At 41.7% G+C, this 19,714-nt stretch overlaps 1 protein-coding gene and 1 long non-coding RNA gene across 12 annotated transcripts in view; one reads left to right on the top strand and one right to left on the bottom strand.

Moving 5' to 3' along the window:
- The window catches only part of ANO4 (anoctamin 4), a 433,316-nt gene extending 431,102 nt beyond the window's left edge, over positions 1-2,214 (bottom strand). For 9 of the 11 annotated variants that reach the window (XR_009494400.1, XM_024991738.2, XM_024991739.2 and 6 more), the window contains exon 1: positions 1,064-1,754. Coding sequence is in view for 8 of the 11 variants with exons in the window: in XM_024991738.2 (XP_024847506.1) it covers positions 1,064-1,640 (577 nt within the window). In the remaining 3 variants the exon portion in view is untranslated. Of the gene's footprint in view, positions 1-1,063; positions 1,755-1,833; positions 1,843-2,133 lie in introns of those variants that run through there. The other 2 variants (XM_024991748.2, XM_024991754.1) reach the window with 2 other exon arrangements.
- A 74-nt stretch (positions 2,215-2,288) lies between these two features.
- LOC112446713 (uncharacterized) overlaps positions 2,289-19,714 on the top strand; it is a 33,085-nt gene continuing 15,659 nt past the window's right edge. The window contains exons 1-2 of the long non-coding RNA XR_003034777.2: positions 2,289-3,298; positions 6,129-6,233. This is a non-coding gene — a long non-coding RNA (uncharacterized lncRNA). The remainder of the gene's footprint in view (positions 3,299-6,128; positions 6,234-19,714) is intronic.

The following is a 19,714-nucleotide window of genomic DNA, read 5'->3' as shown; positions in this document are numbered from 1 at the left end:
GTGATCATTTGCTGCTGCTGCTAAGTCGTTTCAGTCCTGTCAGTTTAAATCCCAAGAAAAGGAGACTGACCCCTTTAACCTTGGGAAAATGAGCAGGGGACATCATTGGCCTAGAGAATGAAGACTCCATGCCAAATGGCAATAATTTCCCTCCCAAGGAGCCCTGGCTCTGAAATGTCCTCTCAGAACACCCCCCAATCACTGCTCAGTACTTCCATGTTTAAAATGCCTAAACTAAATGTTATCACAGCAACTGATTGCAATCCAGGTTAAGGGAAGAGGTCTACTTGAGTTTCTGCCTCATATAACCCATTTTCAGCAGCATCTCTGATAAAGGACAAAAGAGAATTGCTTTTTCCACGCAAGCAGAAATGTTGATGAAGAGGCTTGTTGGTTTCCCCAGCGGCCAGGATTTCTAGCTCAGTCTGAAACCTTCACACTGATTTCATGTTCCTTCAGAATTGTACAATGCCTTAAAAATAATAATTAAGAAATATATTTCTTTAACAATAAACTGGAAAGGGAAAAATATCTTCCATTTCCATGTAACTATTATTTCCAAGCTGAGTTTTTCTGTATTAAAAGCATATTTTGGTGCATATAATTTAACCCCATAGCATCTGTCAAGAGAGATGTTCTCATTTCTAATTTACAGATGGAGAAATGCAAGCACAGAAAAGTTTAAATAACTTGTTCAAGGTCAGTCAGGGACAAGATGAGCAAGGACTGAACGCGGAACGAACTCCTAGCTTCACACCGTTAGAAAAAGACTCAACACCCGTATCCCTTCCTCTCGGTGGTAAGAAGAGGAAGGAATTTTTCTGGAGTCCCAAAGCCCGCAAACACCTAAAATTTAGGCGTTTTTACTTCCCGGACTCCACAAACGCCCCCTTACCAGGTTCCAGGCAGCCTCCAACTAACACCCCTCCAGCCCCAAGCCAGCGCGCACTACCGCCCGCTCCTTCCCTCCCAGACCCTCTCGGGAGCCGAACCCCGAAGTTTCCCGGGGTGATCGGACGGCTCCCGCGTCCCGGCCGCCCAATGCCGCGATCGCCGCCGTTACCGTATGCCGTGAGAGAGGCCATCCTGGCCCGCGTCCTGCGCAGGCTGGCCCGGGCGTCGGCGACAGCGGCCGCCTGCGTGCCGCGCCCCTGGACGGCGGGCGTCCGGCCCCGCGAAGGCATGCGCTCGGCTCCCGCGGCGCCCGGCCGCCCCACAGCTGAGCATGCCCAGTCCGCCGGCCGCGGCCGCTCGGAGAGGAGCCGGCGGCGCGCAGGTGCCCGGGGCCGGGTCTGGGCTGCTAGGGCGTGGGGAGCGAGGACGCACACGGGCCGCGGTGCTCCGGGTACCCGCGGGGATTGAACCTGCCGGGAGGGCGCGCAACCTCGAGAGAGGAGGGGCAAAGCCGGCGGTGGGAGGTGCCGGGCGGAGGTACCGGGTGACTGCGCCCACACCCGGCGGGCGGCGGGCAGGACCTGGCTGGGTCCACGCCGAAGAGGGGTGCCCCTCGGGGTGGGTGCGGCAGAGGTGACGCGGGCAAAGGCGGGATCGGGAGTTCCGAGCGCGCCACGGCTTCGGGGACCTGGAACCTCCAGCTCCCTTTCTAGGGAAGTTCCACTGGAAAGCAAGCCTGGGGACATAGGGGTGGGTATGGCTCTCGGGTGCGAGTCCCAGCCCAGGCGACAGTCTCAGGAAAGGTTTCCCTTGAGGCCAAAACCCCGGGGAGAGTCACAGCTCTGTCTTGAAGACTTTTATTAATAAAGTCCTTGACGGCTAAGTACCGAGTTCTGACCCCAGCAGATCATATCTGTCCTGGCAACACCATCCTATCACCTTGATTCGTGCGCCTGTCTCCCCACGAAGCTGTGACCAGTGTTCTATTCCACTATGACTGCCCTGCCCCTCGATCGGGGCACGAACTCAAACATTCTTTGTTGAATGATTGAATGTCCGAGCCCCTTGCTCGTCCTCTGTGGAAGCCCAGCCATCTGTTGTGAGAACTCTTCATTTAGAATTAGGGTTTGGAACAATGGGGAACAGGGAGAAAGAGATCCGAGAGGCCAGCAGCACCCTTGCGGATGGGGACAAGAGAAAAGGCGAGGCCGCCTCACGCCCCCTCGGGATCAGGCGCACCTGAGCCTTTCCGAGTATCAGGTGCAAAGTCACGACGACACGGCGGGTGCACTCCCGGCTTCCCAGCGCGGGACTGACAGTCCTGATCACCAGGGTATCTCGGCCTTGGAAAAACGCTAGCTCCCAACGAACTGCGGGGCGGTGCTGTCAAGGCTATTTAACAGCGTTTGGGGTTTTGCCAACTCTCATGGAAAACAAAAAAAGAGAGGGCAGAACAATCTGGCCAAGGCAAAAGGGGCGTTTCTTTAGGAAGCTTTCGGCTGGCTCCTGACCTCGCCACCGCCGCTGCCCGTGGCGCCTGCCGGCCTGATCCAGGTGTCACGTTTTTGCACCTGCCACCTTCTCATCTCTTTCCTCTTCTCTCTTCTCTTCTCGCACTCCTGTTCTTCTGGGGCGCGGGGAGGCGGCGGCAGGTGGCGGTGGGCAAGGCTCTAGAATGTAATGTCACTTTGCAGCCGGTGGGGCCAGACTGGGAGAACGGCAAGAAGGCGCTGGGTAAGGGAGAGCTGGGGAGTGAGAGATTGGAATCTGGCATTTTATTCCCGCTGCGTCAGCCAGCTACCGGCAGGTGACCCTTAGTCAAGACCCTCTCTGTGACCCTTTGTTTGCCCCGTCTGTAAAGTGGCGGGTAACCATTGTTAGCGCCCTGCCCTCTTTAAGCGGGGATCAGCTGGGACATGGACAGTGCCATCACTGGGGAAGCTCTGTGGGGCTCTGTCTTGGACGCTGCACCCTCTCCACCACCAGCCTTCTCCACCAGCCTCTCCCCTGCCCAGGTCCCTTTAATCTCACACTTCCCTGACCCCAGAGGCAGAACCTGCTGACCCCAAGCCTAAGGCGATTTGGGAACCCGCCCTCTGCTCCAGGTTGTGAGAGCGCATCTAGTTGGGGTGGGATAAGAGGCAGACCTGCCTTCCTCAGTGCGCCCAGTGCCTTCCTTGTCTTGGCAGCCTCCCTGAGCCCACCCCCAGCCCACCCTCAGTTCCCCACCCTCAGTGGCCCCAGCTCCTCAGCACTCCCGGCTCTTGTCAGCCTGTGCCACCCTTGGTGCCTGCTCCTGTCCAAGCCCTGGGGCCTGAGCCTGGAGCTGCCCCCTGGATCCCGCTGTGCACCTCTGCTGGGACCCAAGGCCATTGGCGAGTTGTCTTCCGCCATCCAGGCCCAGGTATTTGTCCTCTCTTTATCTCCACATTTCCTCCCAGGGATGGTCAGGAGGAAGGACAATCAAAATGTGTTACAAATTGCACTTAATTCTTCTTGGCAGCTCTTTTCTAATTAGAAGGAACTAAAAAGTAGCATGTAATTAATTCACCTCTCTTAAGGCCACTTGAACTTCTGTCCACATCATACCACTCCAAAGCCTTGAGACATTTGGTTTTCTCCATCGAATTAAGGTTGAGAACCCTGGGCCTCTTGGTTGAGGAACTAATGGACAAATATATCTCATTCCTTCATCATCAGGTTTGCTAAGAGCCTTCCCCTATGCCCAGGCCATGTGCTGCCAGGTAAGGCTGTGGTCTTTAAACAGCCTCCCTGTCTCCTGGTCTGAAGGAGGGGGTGGTCCCCCTGCCTCACATTCTTGAGAAGAAGGAAGACCAATAGAGAAGTAGGATACCCTGATGAAGCACAGGGTAGTAGACACCTTGCAAGGAGCAAGAGGGGCCTGTCTTTGCAGTGTTTACAGATGACTTCACCAAGGAAATGACATGTGAAAGATGAGGTCCAGGATTTGTGTTGTTGCAGGCAAAATTTCCTAAAGACAAGCCTGTCGTTCAGATTTTCTTATGTTTTATTCATTCAACATGTCTTCAGGAGTAAAATATGAACTGTCACAACCTTGATGAAAGCTATGTTCTAAACCTTTCCAGGAAAATGCCTTTTTCAGATGATAGATTGAGGAAAACTGCTTCTCCTTCACTTCTCAGCACGCTCTGAACTTGAACAATTTGACGTATTACTAACTGCTCTGAACATGATTGTATTGCATTTGACCCTGGAAGAGGTCACCTCTTGGTGATTAACATTTCTGGGTGATTAACATTTTTAATCACTCTAAGTTTGTAGTTTAGTAACTATAAATACTCATTCTTTAAGACTATTGCAACTGAAAAGTAATTCAGCTTTCATGTGACTGCCATCAATTTGACTTAGAGTGTGATCCATTATTAAAGATTTAACAAGTTGAATGTTTTAAAATAACTGATTTCAAAGATGGAGCATTATAGCTACATAACAATTCCATTTCCATTACAATAAAGGCTTCCTTGGATCTCTGCTATAATTTGCTACACCTGAAAAAAAAAAGTGGCTAAAATGAAATGACAACTTTTGTTTTTCAAAATTCCAAAATAAATGGAAAGGTTGCAAAAGACTCAAACTCGTTTTAAAACCCAATAACCTAAAATGGCAAAGAAGTAGATACATCAAGTTCATGTTTTAGAGCTTTAAATGAATGTTTATAACACATTTTTACAAAACTTGACAGATTTGTTACAGTGAATAAAGTTTCTTATATACTATGAATTGTTCATTCTTTATATGTATATATATATAAAAGCATTTATATATAAAGTGCTATAATATATACAGTCTTAATATTAAGACTAGTGAAATAGATACTATTGTGATCATCATTTGACAGGAAAACTAAGCCACCAAGTGGCTAATTAACTGTTAGTAAGGTATGGATCGGAGAGGGCAATGGCACCCTACTCCAGTACTCTTGCCTGGAAAATCCCATGGACAGAGGAGCCTGGTAGGCTGCAGTCCATGGGGTCATGAAGAGTCGGACACGACTGAGTGACTTCACTTTCACCTTTCACTTTCATGCATTGGAGAAGGAAATGGCAACCCACTCCAGTGTTCTTGCCTGGAGAATCCCAGGGACGGGGGAGCCTGGTGGGCTGCCACCTATGGGTTCACACAGAGTTGGACACAACTGAAGCGACTTAGCAGCAGCAGCAGCAGCAACAAGGTATGGATCCAAGCTTTAAAACCAGATTCCAGAGCTCATAATATACCACTTCCAAATGTTGTTGAATGTATATAAACTATCTGATTGTTTTGCCTTCTAAGTCTTCTATTTAAAATATTATTTTATTTATACTTTTTTTCCTTAAGGAAATATAGGTTAGTTGTACTGAAGGGCAGTAAGGTGTAATAAGAAGAGGCTACATGAGCTTTTCCTAAGTATATCAGGGCCAACCGGTGGAAACAAACTGTAAAATTAAACATGCACAGTGAATTCTTACCTTAAGGAAGAGAGGAGATTATTTAAATTCTGACATACTGGTCTCCATTTCTCAAGTGTCATGAACTCTCTTCAATTTATAACAGAAAAGCTGTCACCTGTAATAGTACAAATGCCTTTTATTACATATTTCACTAACTACTTTGCAGGCAATTTAACTAAATTTAGCATAAAATGGAATTGGCTTTGGCAGGACATTGTCTTGTCATTAAATCCTATGCATTGACACAATGGAAAATTTATTAGAGGATTCAATAATATTTACCTTAAATATGCTTTATTTTGTTATATAAATGCCATATGACTCATTTATGAAAACAGAGACATGTACCTCAACCTGAAATTCTGAGTGTTGCAATGACTATACAGGTGAAAATGTTTTATATTCAGATCCATATGGATTAGAATGATTCTGAATTCATACTGATGAAAAAATTACCATAACTTCCATCTCAGTGTAAAAAGCAAAAATTTCTATATTATAAAAAATATTTCTCATCTCCTAGAAAGCAGTGAATGAAAATATCACCTTTCTAAATCTGCAATAAACACTGTTAAACAAGAGTCTTATGTAACAAATATTTCCTCTGGCGTTTGTTCATTAAATAGTTTCTCTGACATAGAAAGGAATTTGTGTGGGACTTGTGCTGTCCAGACAGGAGAAGAGAATCTTGACCAAATTCACTAGATGATAAACTCTGCAAAAGACTTGCTTATGTCTTATTTTTCTTTATTTTGCCCACAGTGTATTACACAGTGCTCCACATGGTAAAAGCCCAACATTTGTGTATTACTTGGAGAATCACGGAAGGTCAGACCCAAGAGGAAACTTAAGAGCACTGGTTCTGGGGTGAGTCTGAATTCAAACAACAAGCTCTACCACATATTCATCGTGTGACCCAGGCCTCAGTTACTCATCTGCCAAATGGGGAGATAATAAGAGCCACAACATAGGGTTGTTGAGGGTCTTGAATGAGTTAATGTGTATAAAGCCTATAGAACAGTTCTCAACAGATGTTAACCCCTATTATTTATTACATGCAATTCTCCAGGATTCTTTTAGGAATATCAACCAAATAATAATCCTTTTCACAAGGGTTAATGATGTTCATAATATTGAACAGCAAATACCACACATGTACTGCTAAACAGGAACCCCATGTGTGCCAGGCTTCACCCTTTAGCCACCAGGATGTGGGAAAGTCCAGGGGAAACAAGGTGCCAGGCAATAGGGATCATGGGGTGGAACCTGTTGATTACAACCGGGGTGGAGGTATTAATATTTCAGTACTTTAAAACGGGCACCAGTGTGCCCTGGTTGAACATCAGCTCTGCTTCACACGTTCCCGCCATAGACATCCAAACCACTGGACTTTCTAATCACTCCACACAGCAAAACAGACCTCTTCATCCCATACATATTTTAGTTTTTAATTCCCTACTGAGAGAGCTGAACAGTAACATAATCTAATAATCAGAATATATATAACAATTGATATTTAAGAGAGACATGTAAATCCTCTATTTATGAGCACTTCTTAATAATAGATATTTTAAATATCTAAATTTAAACAGAACACATTATGGGGTAGCAAGTGCCAAGGGATTTTTAAAATAACATCAACAAAATCATCCAAAATAAATAAATGAATAATAACAAAGAACTGCTGAATGGGTTTTGTTAGCTGCCTACTGAGAATAAATTTCATGTGAGATGAACACAATCATTAGGGAGGAAAATATTTGCCTCCACTGCAGAAAAGCAGACTGAGAAATAAAAAGTAAACAAAACCCAGGGAACATTTAAAAACCAGTGGCAGCAGAGTCCTGGAGGGAAACGATCATGTTAAATAAAAGAACTTCCCAACCCTCCATTCACTGACTTTAACTAAGGTTTCTCTGGTCAAACAACCCAAAGCCAAAGACTGAACACCGGATCACAACAAATTTAGTCTTTAATGTTAAGATAGTATTTTCTCTTTTGCATGAAACATTTTTGTCTCTCCAAATGAACTTTAGAATTAGTTTGTCAATATCCACAAAACACTTTCTGGGATTGGGATTGCATTGAGTCTATATGTCAAATTGGGAAAAACTGACATATTGACAGTATTGAGTCTTGCTATCCATGAACATGAAATCTTTGTTTTTTTTCATCTTATAGCTTTCCTTATATGGTTCTTGTACATATTTTCTTAGATTTATGCCTAAGTATTTTACTTTTAAAGATGCTAATATAAATGTTATTATGTTTCTAATGTCAAATTCTGCTTGTTCACCGACGGTATATAGGAAAGAAACTGATTTTTGTATACTAACCTTATATCTTGCAACCTTGCTATAATCACTTATTAATTCCAGGAGTGGTTTTTTGTTGTTGTTGTTGATTCTTTTGAATTTTCTACATAGATGATCATGTCATCTGTGAACAAAGAGAGTTTTATTTCTTCCTTCACAATCTTTATACATTTTGTTTCCTTTTCTTATTGCATTAGCTAAAACTTTCAGTACAATGTTGAAAAGGAATGGTGAGAGGGAACATCCGTGCCTTGAACCTGATTTTAATGGTAAAGCTTTGAGTTTCTCACCACTAGTATGATATTAGCTATAAGCTTTTTTGTATATATTCTTTATTAATTTTATTAAGAAGTGAAACCAGTGAACTAGAAAGCCAAAATTCTAGTTCTGGTTCTCTCTGTGTTATGTCACTTAAATTCTCTGGTTATAATATATATTTACATATACTTTCAAATTAATGAGGTACCAGGCCTACTCTTAGGCTTCCCTGATGGTTCAGCAAAGAATCTGCCTGCAATGTGGGAGATCTGGGTTCAATCCCTGGGTTGGGAAGATCCCCTGGAGAAGGGCATGGCAACCCATTCCAGTATTCTTGCCTGGAGAATCCCCATGGACAGAGGAGCCTGACAGCCTATAGGCCATGGGGTCTCAAAGAGTCAAACACACTGAGTGACTAAGCACAGCACAGCACAGGACTACTCATAATGTGATAAATGACCAAATACTTCTAGCTGCCTATCCTTGTATGCCTTCTTTAACCTCATTCCCATGATCAAACTGGCCTGAAAATTGACTGCTCTCATCATATGCATCAGTTGAAGTCAGAATATGATTTTATTCATCCAGATTTAGGGAGGTTCTAGTTTTTTCTAGGCACACACCAGCCATGCATATCTGTGTGTGTGTGTGTGTGTGTGTGTGTGTATACATATATATACATATGATGGATATATGTATATATACAAGATATATGTGTGTATGTATCCCATCTTGGACATCATATAAGAGCTCATCAAGGGTGAAACAAACAAATGCGTATAAATGTGTCATAAATAATGTGAGGTTTTCTTTTCTACTTTTCTATGGTTTTTAAGTTCTCCATAAAAACATAATTGGAAGATATCACTAAATTTTTAAAAGGGAAAATATGAGGGCTACATGATTTAAAGATATTAGAGCAAGATATCGGGGAAGAGGAGAATTATATAAGTAACAGAAATATGATACAAGTCAAATAGCTACACTTATTTACCCATGACAAACATATAATTAATTTTAAAGTAGGTTTAAAATAAAAATGAAATGAAAACTACGTACCTAGATTGTCATTTCTGACAAAGATAGTTACATACCATACAAATGAGAAAAGACTCAGATAGATACTTGTCCACTTTCACAATTTTACCTAGTTCTGAAGATGGATAGTTGTTGTAGAATCAAAAGTTCATGTTGCAGGCATCTTCATGAGAAACTCCTGAGGCATGGCCTATTTTATATTGCACACCTCAGGATTCTAAGATCTATTTATATTCTGCTTAAGCTCCTGATGTCGTTTGTATCTTTCTTAAAACTTAAAATTAAATTGTGAACCTGGGGATAACTAATTTGAGCAAATTACAACTGAACTCTCAAACAGATTCCAGGACATACTTTACCCTAAATATAGCATGGTGTTTCAGAGAAATAAAGGCAATTTCGTAAGAATCTCTGCTACATTCTGTAATTTCAAGTAAATCATATTACCATGACCTTGTTAGAGAGAAAAAAAAGAATTCTTCATGACTAAGAAGATGACTTCTAAGCTTTACTGAGATATACTTCTCAGTATAGTGTAAGCTTACAGGGAGAGAACATTGTGGACACCTCTTTGAAGTTTGTTGTGATGTATTTTGATCTCCAGTAGATGTACTTCAACATTTAATAATACTCCTCTCATTCTCTCTACAGAGAAAAAAGTAAGAGAATCCAAGACATGAACATCAGTAACATTCCTAGGCTTGCCTCTGAGATCAGATTGTGTTGGTATCCTTCCCAATGTACTTCCTCTACTTTCCCTGACCCTTTAATAGAATCCTGGTTATATCCAGGATGGCAAGGGGCCCAGCTAAATTCTCATTTCCTAGCTTCCTTTGCAGCTAACTGAGAACCGCATGCACAGTTCTAGCCAATGAGACACACAGGGTTTGCTCATACCGATGGTCTGCTGGGGATCCATGGGAACTCCTTACTTCTTCCTCCTTCCACTTGCCCTGACTGTGCGCATGATGATTGGAATTCCTGTAACCATGTTGGGACAATGAAGAAAAGGCCAAAAGGATCTCAGGGAGATAATCCTAGACGTGGTTGAACTGAGAAACCAACACCAGCAACCATCTGTTTCCTGACTTCATTCTATATAAGAAAAACAAACTCCGGTTTGTATAACACTGAAGTCATGTATTTTATTACCTTCAACTAAAAACATTCCTCTTGGTTACCCCTCCTCAATCCAATCTTTTTTGTGTAATCAGGTAGATAGCAAAGCTTTGCTCTCATCCCTAACAGAAATCAAGAATGAGGATCCCCAATACATTAATCAGAGCAGCTGTTCTTGCACCTGTCCCACTAATGAGTCACCCCCGAAGACTTTTTGCTGTCAACTACAAAATCAGCACTCAAATAAGTAATCATTACTCAAAAAAACTGCCCTATTTCCAAATCTCACACCCCTATCTCTGCCTGAAATCATCGTCTATTTGAAATGGGGTTGTGTCAGTGATAGTAGATGTTCTCAGTTCTTCATGTTACTGAGACAGCTCTAGTCTGAGCATTAAGGACAAATTGGCTGTGAAAGGGAAATTACCCAGGAGGGAAAACACGAAGGGCAAGATTATTCCAGATGATTAAATGAAAGCTCGGTTGGTTACAAAGGTCTCAGCTCAAATGAATAGAGGTGTATTAAACATGGGATGCAATTTCTTTGAAACGATGTACCCAATAATTTAGGAAGATTTTTGTTGTTCTTGTGTAGTTGCTCAGTCATGTCTGATTCCTTTGCAACCCCGTGGACTGTAGCCCACCAGGCTCCTCTGTCCATGACATTCCCCAGGCAAGAATACTGGAGTGGGTTGCCATTGCCGACTCCAGGGGATCTTTCTGACCCAGGGACTGAACCCATGTCTCCTGCAAGTCTCCTGCATTGCAGGCGTATTCTTTACCACAGAGCCACTAGGGAAGCTGGTTTAGGAAGATAAGAAATTACTGTCTCCCTTTCTCACAAAGTAAGAGTTAAAAATTATGAAATACACTATAAAATATCTTTTAGGTTATATTGGGTAGAATGAAGATGAATACACAAAATGAAACTAAGGCCAAGTAATGATAATAATTCCAATGAACTTTTAAGAAGCAAAGTACTTTACCAGTCATGTTTCTTACATAACCCTCACAACCATACCATCCGGACGTCACTATTAGTATCTCCATTTTAGATGAGCAAACAAAGACCTGGAGAGATTGTGCATCTTGCCTGATATTGTGTAACTAATGAGAAGGAAATTAAGGACTCAAATCCAGGTCACCTGATGACAAAGGCCATGCTCTCAGCACTGCTCCTTAACCACTATGTGGTACCGCCCCGTGGATCAAAGGACGTCAGACCTGACAGCTCTGTGTGGGCATCCAGCCCAGGGGCTCACAATATTTTAAGCATAAAGACCGTTTCTATCAATCATGTTTTCAAATTTTACTGGTTGAAAACATACACATGAACAAAAGTATCTGTAAATTCAGTAACACTCTTAAATGATTCCACACTATATTCACCATCTACATTCATTTGGAAAGTAGTAGTTCATATACATGTGAAACCTAGGATTTATAGTCTAAAGACATCTCTTACTGAACTTGGAATTTCCAGACCCTTTGAAATATTTTCCTGACCCTCCCACTCAAGATGGAAGTTGTCAGTTCTGGTCCCCTGAGTAGCAGATGACAAAGACAGGATTACATGTGCAAAAGATGTATTGAGAGTAATTTCCATGAAGGTTAAATGGAATATAGGCAGGAGTAGGCAGGGAGTGCCTTCACATCATGGTGCAAGTCTTGAAAGGGAGATCGAGAAGGAAGGATTGGACAGGAAGAGTCTCAGACTAAAGTGTAGTCTTGGTCAGATGAAGGAGAGGCCCTGAGCCAAACCTGCCCATGAGAGGAAGCCCCTCACTGGGCCAACACCAGGACCCTCCCATGCTCAGTCACTGGCTGGGTGCAGCCTAGTATAAATGTGGCCTCGGATTCACAGGGGCAGTAGCTGAAGGCTGTCAGTCACCCACATTCTCTATAGCAGCTTGTTTTAAAGGCAGCCACAGGTTAGGAATCATGCATATGGTCCAATGTCCTCATTATACAGATGAGGAAAACGAAGCCCAATTCCATGAAGTCAATCAGGATGAGAAATTACTTGATCCAACCTCCAGGTCAGCAGAGTACTTGAACACTTTGACTCTGGAGTTAAATTCACCTGCAAAATGGGGGACCTGAGTGAGTGATTTAATGTTTCTTAGCTTCATTGCCTTCCCAAAGAGATGTTGTTTAAAGGTACATACTTGCAACTAGTAAATAAATACATCCTGCAGAGCTAAAATACAGTACAGTGATTACAGACGCCCAAACTGTATTATAAATATTTAACTTACTAAGAGACTAGAACTTCAGTTGCTCCCACCACAAGAAGAAATGATAATTATGTGATGTGATCGAGGTGTTAAGCTAATGCTACAATGGCAATCACAGTGCAATATACATGTATCAATATTTTGTATACCTTAAACTTATAGTGTATGTCTCAATTAAAAAATGAAAATAGTAGTAGCTAACTCATAAGACTGTTGTGAGTTTTAAAAACAAAAACACATATAAAAGTGCTTAGCATAGTACCAGAGACATACTAACCACCCAACAAATGGTAGCAAGTATTTTCGATTCAATATTTTTTCTACTAGATATAGATAAACTAAAAATGCAGAGAGCATCTTATTATGTCCTTATCCTGTCTCTCTAATTTATGCTCACAAAGATACTCATAGAAAAGTAGTATCATCACCTCCATAATACCTAAATTACCCTTGATGTTTGCAAAAAATCTCCACTATTTAAGAATATTATCAGCATTGCAAATCTCTTAAGGCAAGTGGCCTTTGTGCCCAGAGGAGACAATTAAAATAGTTTTAGGAAGGCTTCCTCAACAAGTTTTTAGAGTTGAATCATTTAGTGCTTTCAATATTAATTCAGTTAAGTTTTATTCAGGATAAAAATAAGTCTCTGATGTTTAAAATCCAATTCAATGCCTTAAAATATTTACTAAAGTGGAGGAGAACAAATCAATGCTACAAGGTCAGGGAGGCGCGTGCTCATTCTTGGAGAGTCACCACTGCTCCCAAGAGCTCATCTCAGGCCTTTTGTGAAGCCTGGCAAGGGAAGAGAGCCTCAGTGGAGCTGTAAGACCATGAGAAGAGTCTTAATCAAGGTCTTGAGCTTTCAGTTCCAGAGAGGGTGTCAAGTAGACTTGAAGACTACTCTTCAACCTCTCTTTTTAAAGTAAACCAGTGTTCTGGCACAACAATGGCAATATAGCCGACTATTGAATTGTACATCTAAAAAAAGATTGAGATGGTGAAGAAAAAGCAATAGGGAGCTCTGTGTAAGGGGTGGGGAAAGGAGGCACGTGAACCTTTGCTCAGTTTTTCTGTACACTAAAATTGCTCTAAGATATAAAATTTATTAATTAAAAAAGAAAGAAAAAAATACATATTATTTATTCTAGGTGAAAGAAGCCAGATACAAAAGGCCACGTGTTTGACTCAATTTATATGAAAACCCCAGAATAGGCAAATCCATAGAGACAGAGAATAGCTTGGGGAGGGGGGTGACAGAGGTTGTAGGAGGAGAAGATAAACACGCAGAACACAGAGGACTTTTAGGGCAGTGAAAATACTCTGCACGATGTTATAATGATAGATACACGTTATTATGTATGTGCGTGCTAAGTTGCTTCAGTCGTGTCTGACACTTTGCGACCCTATGGACCATAGCCTACCAGGCTCCTCTGTCCACGGGATTCTCCAGGCAAGAACACTCGAGTGGGTTGCCATGCCTTCCTCCAGGGGATCTTCCCGACCCAGGGATCAAACTCACGTCTCTTACATCTGCTGCGCTGGCAGGCAGGTTCTTTACCACTAGCACCATGTGGGAAGCCCATATGTTTATTATACACTTGTCCAAATCCACAGAATACACAATACCAAGAGTAAACTGAAAAGTAAACTATGGACTCCGGATGATGATCGTCTATCAGTATAGGCTCTTCCGTTGTTTAACAATAACAACAAAAGGATCATTCTGGTAAGCAATACTGATAATAGCGGAGCTACGCACATATGGGGTCAGGAAGCATATGGAAAATCTGTACATTTCTCTCAATTTTGATATAATCCTCAGTTCAGTTCAGTTCAGTTCAGTCGCTCAGTTGTGTCCGGCCCCATGAATCGCAGCACGCCAGGCCTCCCTGTCCATCACCAACTCCCAGAGTTCTCTCAGACTCACGTAATCCTAAAATTATTGAATTACAAAATCTTAAAAACATAAAAGTTGATAGCGGTCACTGAGGGCTTGGGGAAGGAAGGAATGGGGAGTGACTGATAACAGATATGGGGTTTCTTCTTGGGGTGCTAAAAATGTGCTGGATTTAGGTAGTGGTGATGTTTACACAGATCTCTGTACTAAAAATCTGAATTGTACACATTTAAAGGGCCTGTTTTATATTATACAAATTATATCTCAATAAATAGGAAATGTATACTGGGTATAATGAAGATTCCATTCCATTTGCCCAGGAGACAACTGGATACAATGAGGAGAATGGCGTCCAGAGGGGAGAGGATCAGCAATGGTACTTGTCTCTCTTGCCTTGGGACCTTGCCCATCACCCTGCCATCTGAGACTGTACAGCAAGGCCAGCTGCTAAACTAGCTCGCAACAACTTCACCCTTTCATAGTCCCTGTGGTCATATATATTGACAGGGGCGTGTGGCCTCCTGCTGTAAATAGCTTCTTCTATGTGCTTCTATTTCTCCTTTTATTATCTGCTAACATCAATGGTTATCTCTTGACTTTTACTCCTTCCCATTCAATGCAGACTCTTTCCATATCTCCTTCATCTAGTTATCTTATGGATGGATAGATAAAAGCCTCTCTGGCTGGCTGGTTATCCTTTCATTCAGCCATTAACCATCTATACATTGATCCATTATCTACCTCAGGAATCTTCATCGTTTTGGAAAGAAAGGGCTTACTTCCTGGCAACACCAACAGAAAAACAGCTCCTCCAAGGAAAAAGTCACTATTATCTCCCAGCTTCTGTGACCAGGAACTAGTGAGTCTCTTCACATCATATTCCTAGCTGCTACTACAGTAAAGGGAACAAAGCAACTGTTCATCAAGGCCATGGTCTGTCCAGCTGACCCACAGATATATTATTTTAGCACTTTGGCAATAACCATTTACAGAGTGTGATTAGGTCACTGTTTACACAGTGACGAAGGAAGTCGAAACAAATTAATTGTTCAAGAGTTGTCTTGGAATACTACGTGAATTTCAGTTTATTGACAAATATTTATAGCCAAAACTAGAAGTTACCTACCCCCAAATTCCTTCTCTACAATATCACCAGTTGAAGATTTATGGGGAAAGAAAGTAAATAGAAAGTAATTTAGCATACAGATGGCCACAAACACATGAAAAGATACTCAACATCACTCATTATTAGGAATAGAACTACCATATAACCCAACAATACCACTGCTGGGCATACACCCTGAGAAAACCATAACTGAAAGAGACACATGTGCTCCAATGTTCATTCTAGCACTTTTTACAATAGCCAGGATATGAAACAATCTAGATGTCCACTGACAGATGAATGGATACAGAAATTGTGGTATATATATCCAGTGAAATATTTACTAAGCTATAAAACAGAAAGTCAGTCCTAATGAGGTAGATAAACCCAGAGCCTATTATACAGAGTGATGTCAAGTCAGAAAGAGAAAGATAAATTTTGCATATTAATGCATGCATATGGAATCTAGAAAGATGCTACTGATGAACCTATTTCTTGGGCAGACAAGGAGACACAAACACAGAGAACAGACTTAGGGACGCAGTATGGGAAGGAGAGAGTGGAACACCCAAAGGATGAAAAAAAAGAACAGCTGGTATAAGCAGCAGCATGAATGAATCCCAAACTATTATGCTGAGTGAAGGAAGCATGACACAAAGAGCAAATACTGCATGATTCCACTTACATGAATCTCACAGGAAAGTTCAGTTTCATCTCAAGCAACAGAATGCACATCAGTGATTACGTGAGCCCAGGAATGGGAAGGGGCAAAAAGGGACACTTTGCAGATGATAGAAATGTCTTATATCTTGGTAGTAGTGGTGCAGGCTGTCAAAACTCTTCAAAGTGTACATTTAAAATGTGTATATTTTCTTGTTTATAAATTACACCTTAATCAAGTTGATTTAAAAATTTATGAATTCTCCTGCATCCACCTCTTAATCTCCTATAGCACCCTGTGTCTTCTCTCTGTGTGTGTTACAAGCCCTGGCAGCTACCCTTGTCACCTTCAAATCTGTTCTGTAGGAATTCTGAGGCATCAAGCACTTTACCCACTGTGGTCAGCGCTTACCTTCACGTGGTAACTATGGTTTGTCTTTTCTGACTTCAGCTTTAGTCAAGAGAATGCCCTGGAGGGTAAGTGTTTGCATCCTTCAAGAAATTCTGAGTCATTCATTCTCCTCTAATTCAGCCACGTGTGCATTTCAGGCAGGATCTTAGAGGACTGTTCTAATGGAGACAAGATATTCTTTCTTTCTGCCCATGAGTAAGAGCAGCTTAGGGACTAGAGATGAGTGCTCCCTCTCTCACTTTACTTCCTTGAGGGGATTTTCAGTTCAATAGGGAAGCTAGTGAGGTTCTTTCCACTTCCCACCCTTCCCCAGTTTGCTTGGCCAACTCCATTTGTGGACAGAGCACATGCCTCTTTCTCCTGAGTTATGAAGATCACACTGACAGAAGGCCAATTTGATTCCTTGCAGAGTGGTTTTATTCCAACTGAAGAAAATGATCCTTATTTTCCAAAAATCTTTCCCTGGGTCAGAGTGTGGCAGAGTTGACTCTTCAGCCTTTGCCAAGCAGTAATTCCAATAAATCAACCCCTCTTGCCTTTAGTGGTATGGTTTGCTAAATGAAAGATTCCTGGCAGGGAACCTCTTAAGAAAAATGTCTGGACTTAGCAATCATTGGAGATACTGGGGAGAGTTCAAGTCACTTTCTGAATAAGAAGAGAAATAAAAGCAAAAATGCAAAAGCAAACCATGAAAGTAGCCACGTGAACAAACCCATTGAACTGTGATGTTTTTGAGGTGTAGCTGCTATTCTGCCAGGCCCTATTTCCACCTCAGGACTCTTTTTAGGTGCAGCTGTAAGCAGGAAGCAAGTTAGGCTTTACTTGACAACGTTGGACTTCTGAGAATATTTATTAAATGATTATGAACATCTGACAAGTTGCTCTCAGCCGGTGTTAATAATCTTCTACATGAAATATTCTGCTCAAGGTTTCTAACAGCATCAGACAAGATAGTATGCATATAGTTGCAGGTACTCTGTATTTTCCAGATTAATGAGACTACCTTGAAACTGTTCTAATTCAACAGTTCTGTCCTTATTCCATCTGAGGTTTTCAAAATCTTTCAGGATCAAAAAGATAACTTGTGAAAGTCTTTTGTAAACTCCGATATTATAACTAGAATTAGATGATTTTTAGAGTATGCATTAAAAACCTACTAGATAGTAAAAGCAGAGAAGGCAATGGCACCCCACTCCAGTACTCTTGCCTGGAAAATCCCATGGATGGAGGAGCCAGGAAGGCTGGAGTCCCTGGGGTCGCTGAGGGTCAGACACGATTGAACAACTTCCCTTTCACTTTTCACTTTCATGCATTGGAGAAGGAAATGGCAACCCACTCCAGTGTTCTTGCCTGGAGAATCCCAGGGATGGGGGAGCCTGGTGGGCTGCCGTCTTGGGGTCGCACAGAGTCAGACACGACTAAAGCGACTTAGCAGCAGCAGCAGCAGCAGATAGTAAAAGATATGAGCAGGGAGTTCCTGGAAAAAGATACACACATGGCCTTTTATATATATTAATAATGCTCAATTTCACTTATAGTAAGAGAAATACAAATTAAAATTATACTGAGATACCATTTCTTAACTATCTGACAAAAAAGTTAAGACTTTAATGATATCCTTAATGGCCAGACAATGGGAGAAAAAGCACTTTCATACATTGCTGGTAAGAAGGCAAAATTGTACAGCCCATTTGAAGGGAAATTTGCTATTTTCTAGCAAAATTACATGTGCGTCAACCCTTTAAGCCATCAGTCTCACTGCTGAAAATTTACTCTGAAAATATACCTTCACACACACAAAAGTTATTCATGACATTATTTGTAATAAAGTATTAGGAATTATCCATCTGCCCATTCATGTGTGTGTGGGTGTGTTAGTTGCTCAGTCGTGTGTGATTGTTTGTGACCCCATGGACTGTATCTTGCCAGGTTTCTCTGTCCATGGGATTCTCCAGGCAAGAATGCTGGGGTGGGTTGCCATTCCCTTCTCTAATGCCCATCCATAGGGCATTACAAATAAATTACAGTATATCTGTACAATAGAATACTATGCAGCTATCGAAAAGGATAAGAAAGATCTCTGTAAACTAATATGGAGTAATCTGCAGAATATATTGTCAAGTGACAAAAAGCAAGGTGCAAAAGAAGGCTCATTTTATGCTCTTTTGTAGAGAAAGAAAATATATACCCTTATTTTTGCAAAAAGCAAATCAAGAACAATAAATCTGAAGCTAATGAATATAACTACCTATAGGGGGTGGGTGTAGGGGTACAAGCATGATTTCTCTGATTAGAACTTTTTTACTAGTCTTAACTTTTAAATGATGTAGCTATTTTACATATTCAAACATAAAATTAAGTAAAAAGAAAGATAAAATAAAACCTTGAAAGTGAAAGTGAAGTCACTCAGTCCTGTCCTACTCTTTGCAACCCCATGGACCGTAGCCCACCAGGCTCCTCCGTCCATGGGATTTTTCAGGCAAGACTGGAGTGGGTTGCCATTTCCTTCTCCAGGAGATCTTCCCAACTCAGGGATTGAACCCAGGTCTCCCGCATTGTAGGCAGATGCTTTACCATCTGAGCCACCAGGGAATAAAATCTTAACATTAAATAAAGAAGTGAATATTAATATATCCTAGATAGATAACATAGTCACACAGAAAAATTATTCAAATACCTTTTAAACATAACACTAAGATCATACATCCTTAATAGAATATATCTTAAAATCAAGAGAATTGCAAAGACATCTTGAACTTTATTTAATAGGTTCAAAATTGGTAGTGTTCTTGTTGGTTGTATTTCTGAAATTACATTGTGTTTATTGTATAATAGTATAAAGTAAAAATGTGTATATGGAATGGGGAAATTAAGGCTTGGGGCTGTGTTTCATTTGAATTGAGGAAGCATTATTAATTCATCATTGAATTTTTCTTCTAGTTCTGTCTATAAAAAGGGGCCAGAGGCAGTGATATTCCAATAGTAATGAGCATACTTCACACTCGGTTCTTTGTTTCCAAATAACATTTCCCACTTAAAGAAACTAGGGCATCTTGCAGACATGGCTGGCTCCAGGTCTGGGGCAGGGAAGGTAAGAGGTAATATGGAAACATCTTGTGGCAGACAGCAAGGAGGTGCTCACAGGTGAATTCAGCTATATCAGAAGGACAGAGAAGCATCGAACTTGAAAACAAAACACCTGAGTCCATACTTGTTGGGCTGCACACCACAGGTCTGCAAGGCCTGACCTTGCCTAGCTTCAGATCAAAGGAGGAGCCCAGAGTCATCAAGAGAGACATCAGTGGTT

This window comes from Bos taurus, chromosome 5 (genome assembly GCF_002263795.3).
Source record: "Bos taurus isolate L1 Dominette 01449 registration number 42190680 breed Hereford chromosome 5, ARS-UCD2.0, whole genome shotgun sequence".
NCBI lineage: Eukaryota > Metazoa > Chordata > Mammalia > Artiodactyla > Bovidae > Bos > Bos taurus.
The sequence above is the reverse complement of the archived record's forward strand: the minus strand, read 5'-3'. Positions and strand labels throughout refer to the sequence as shown.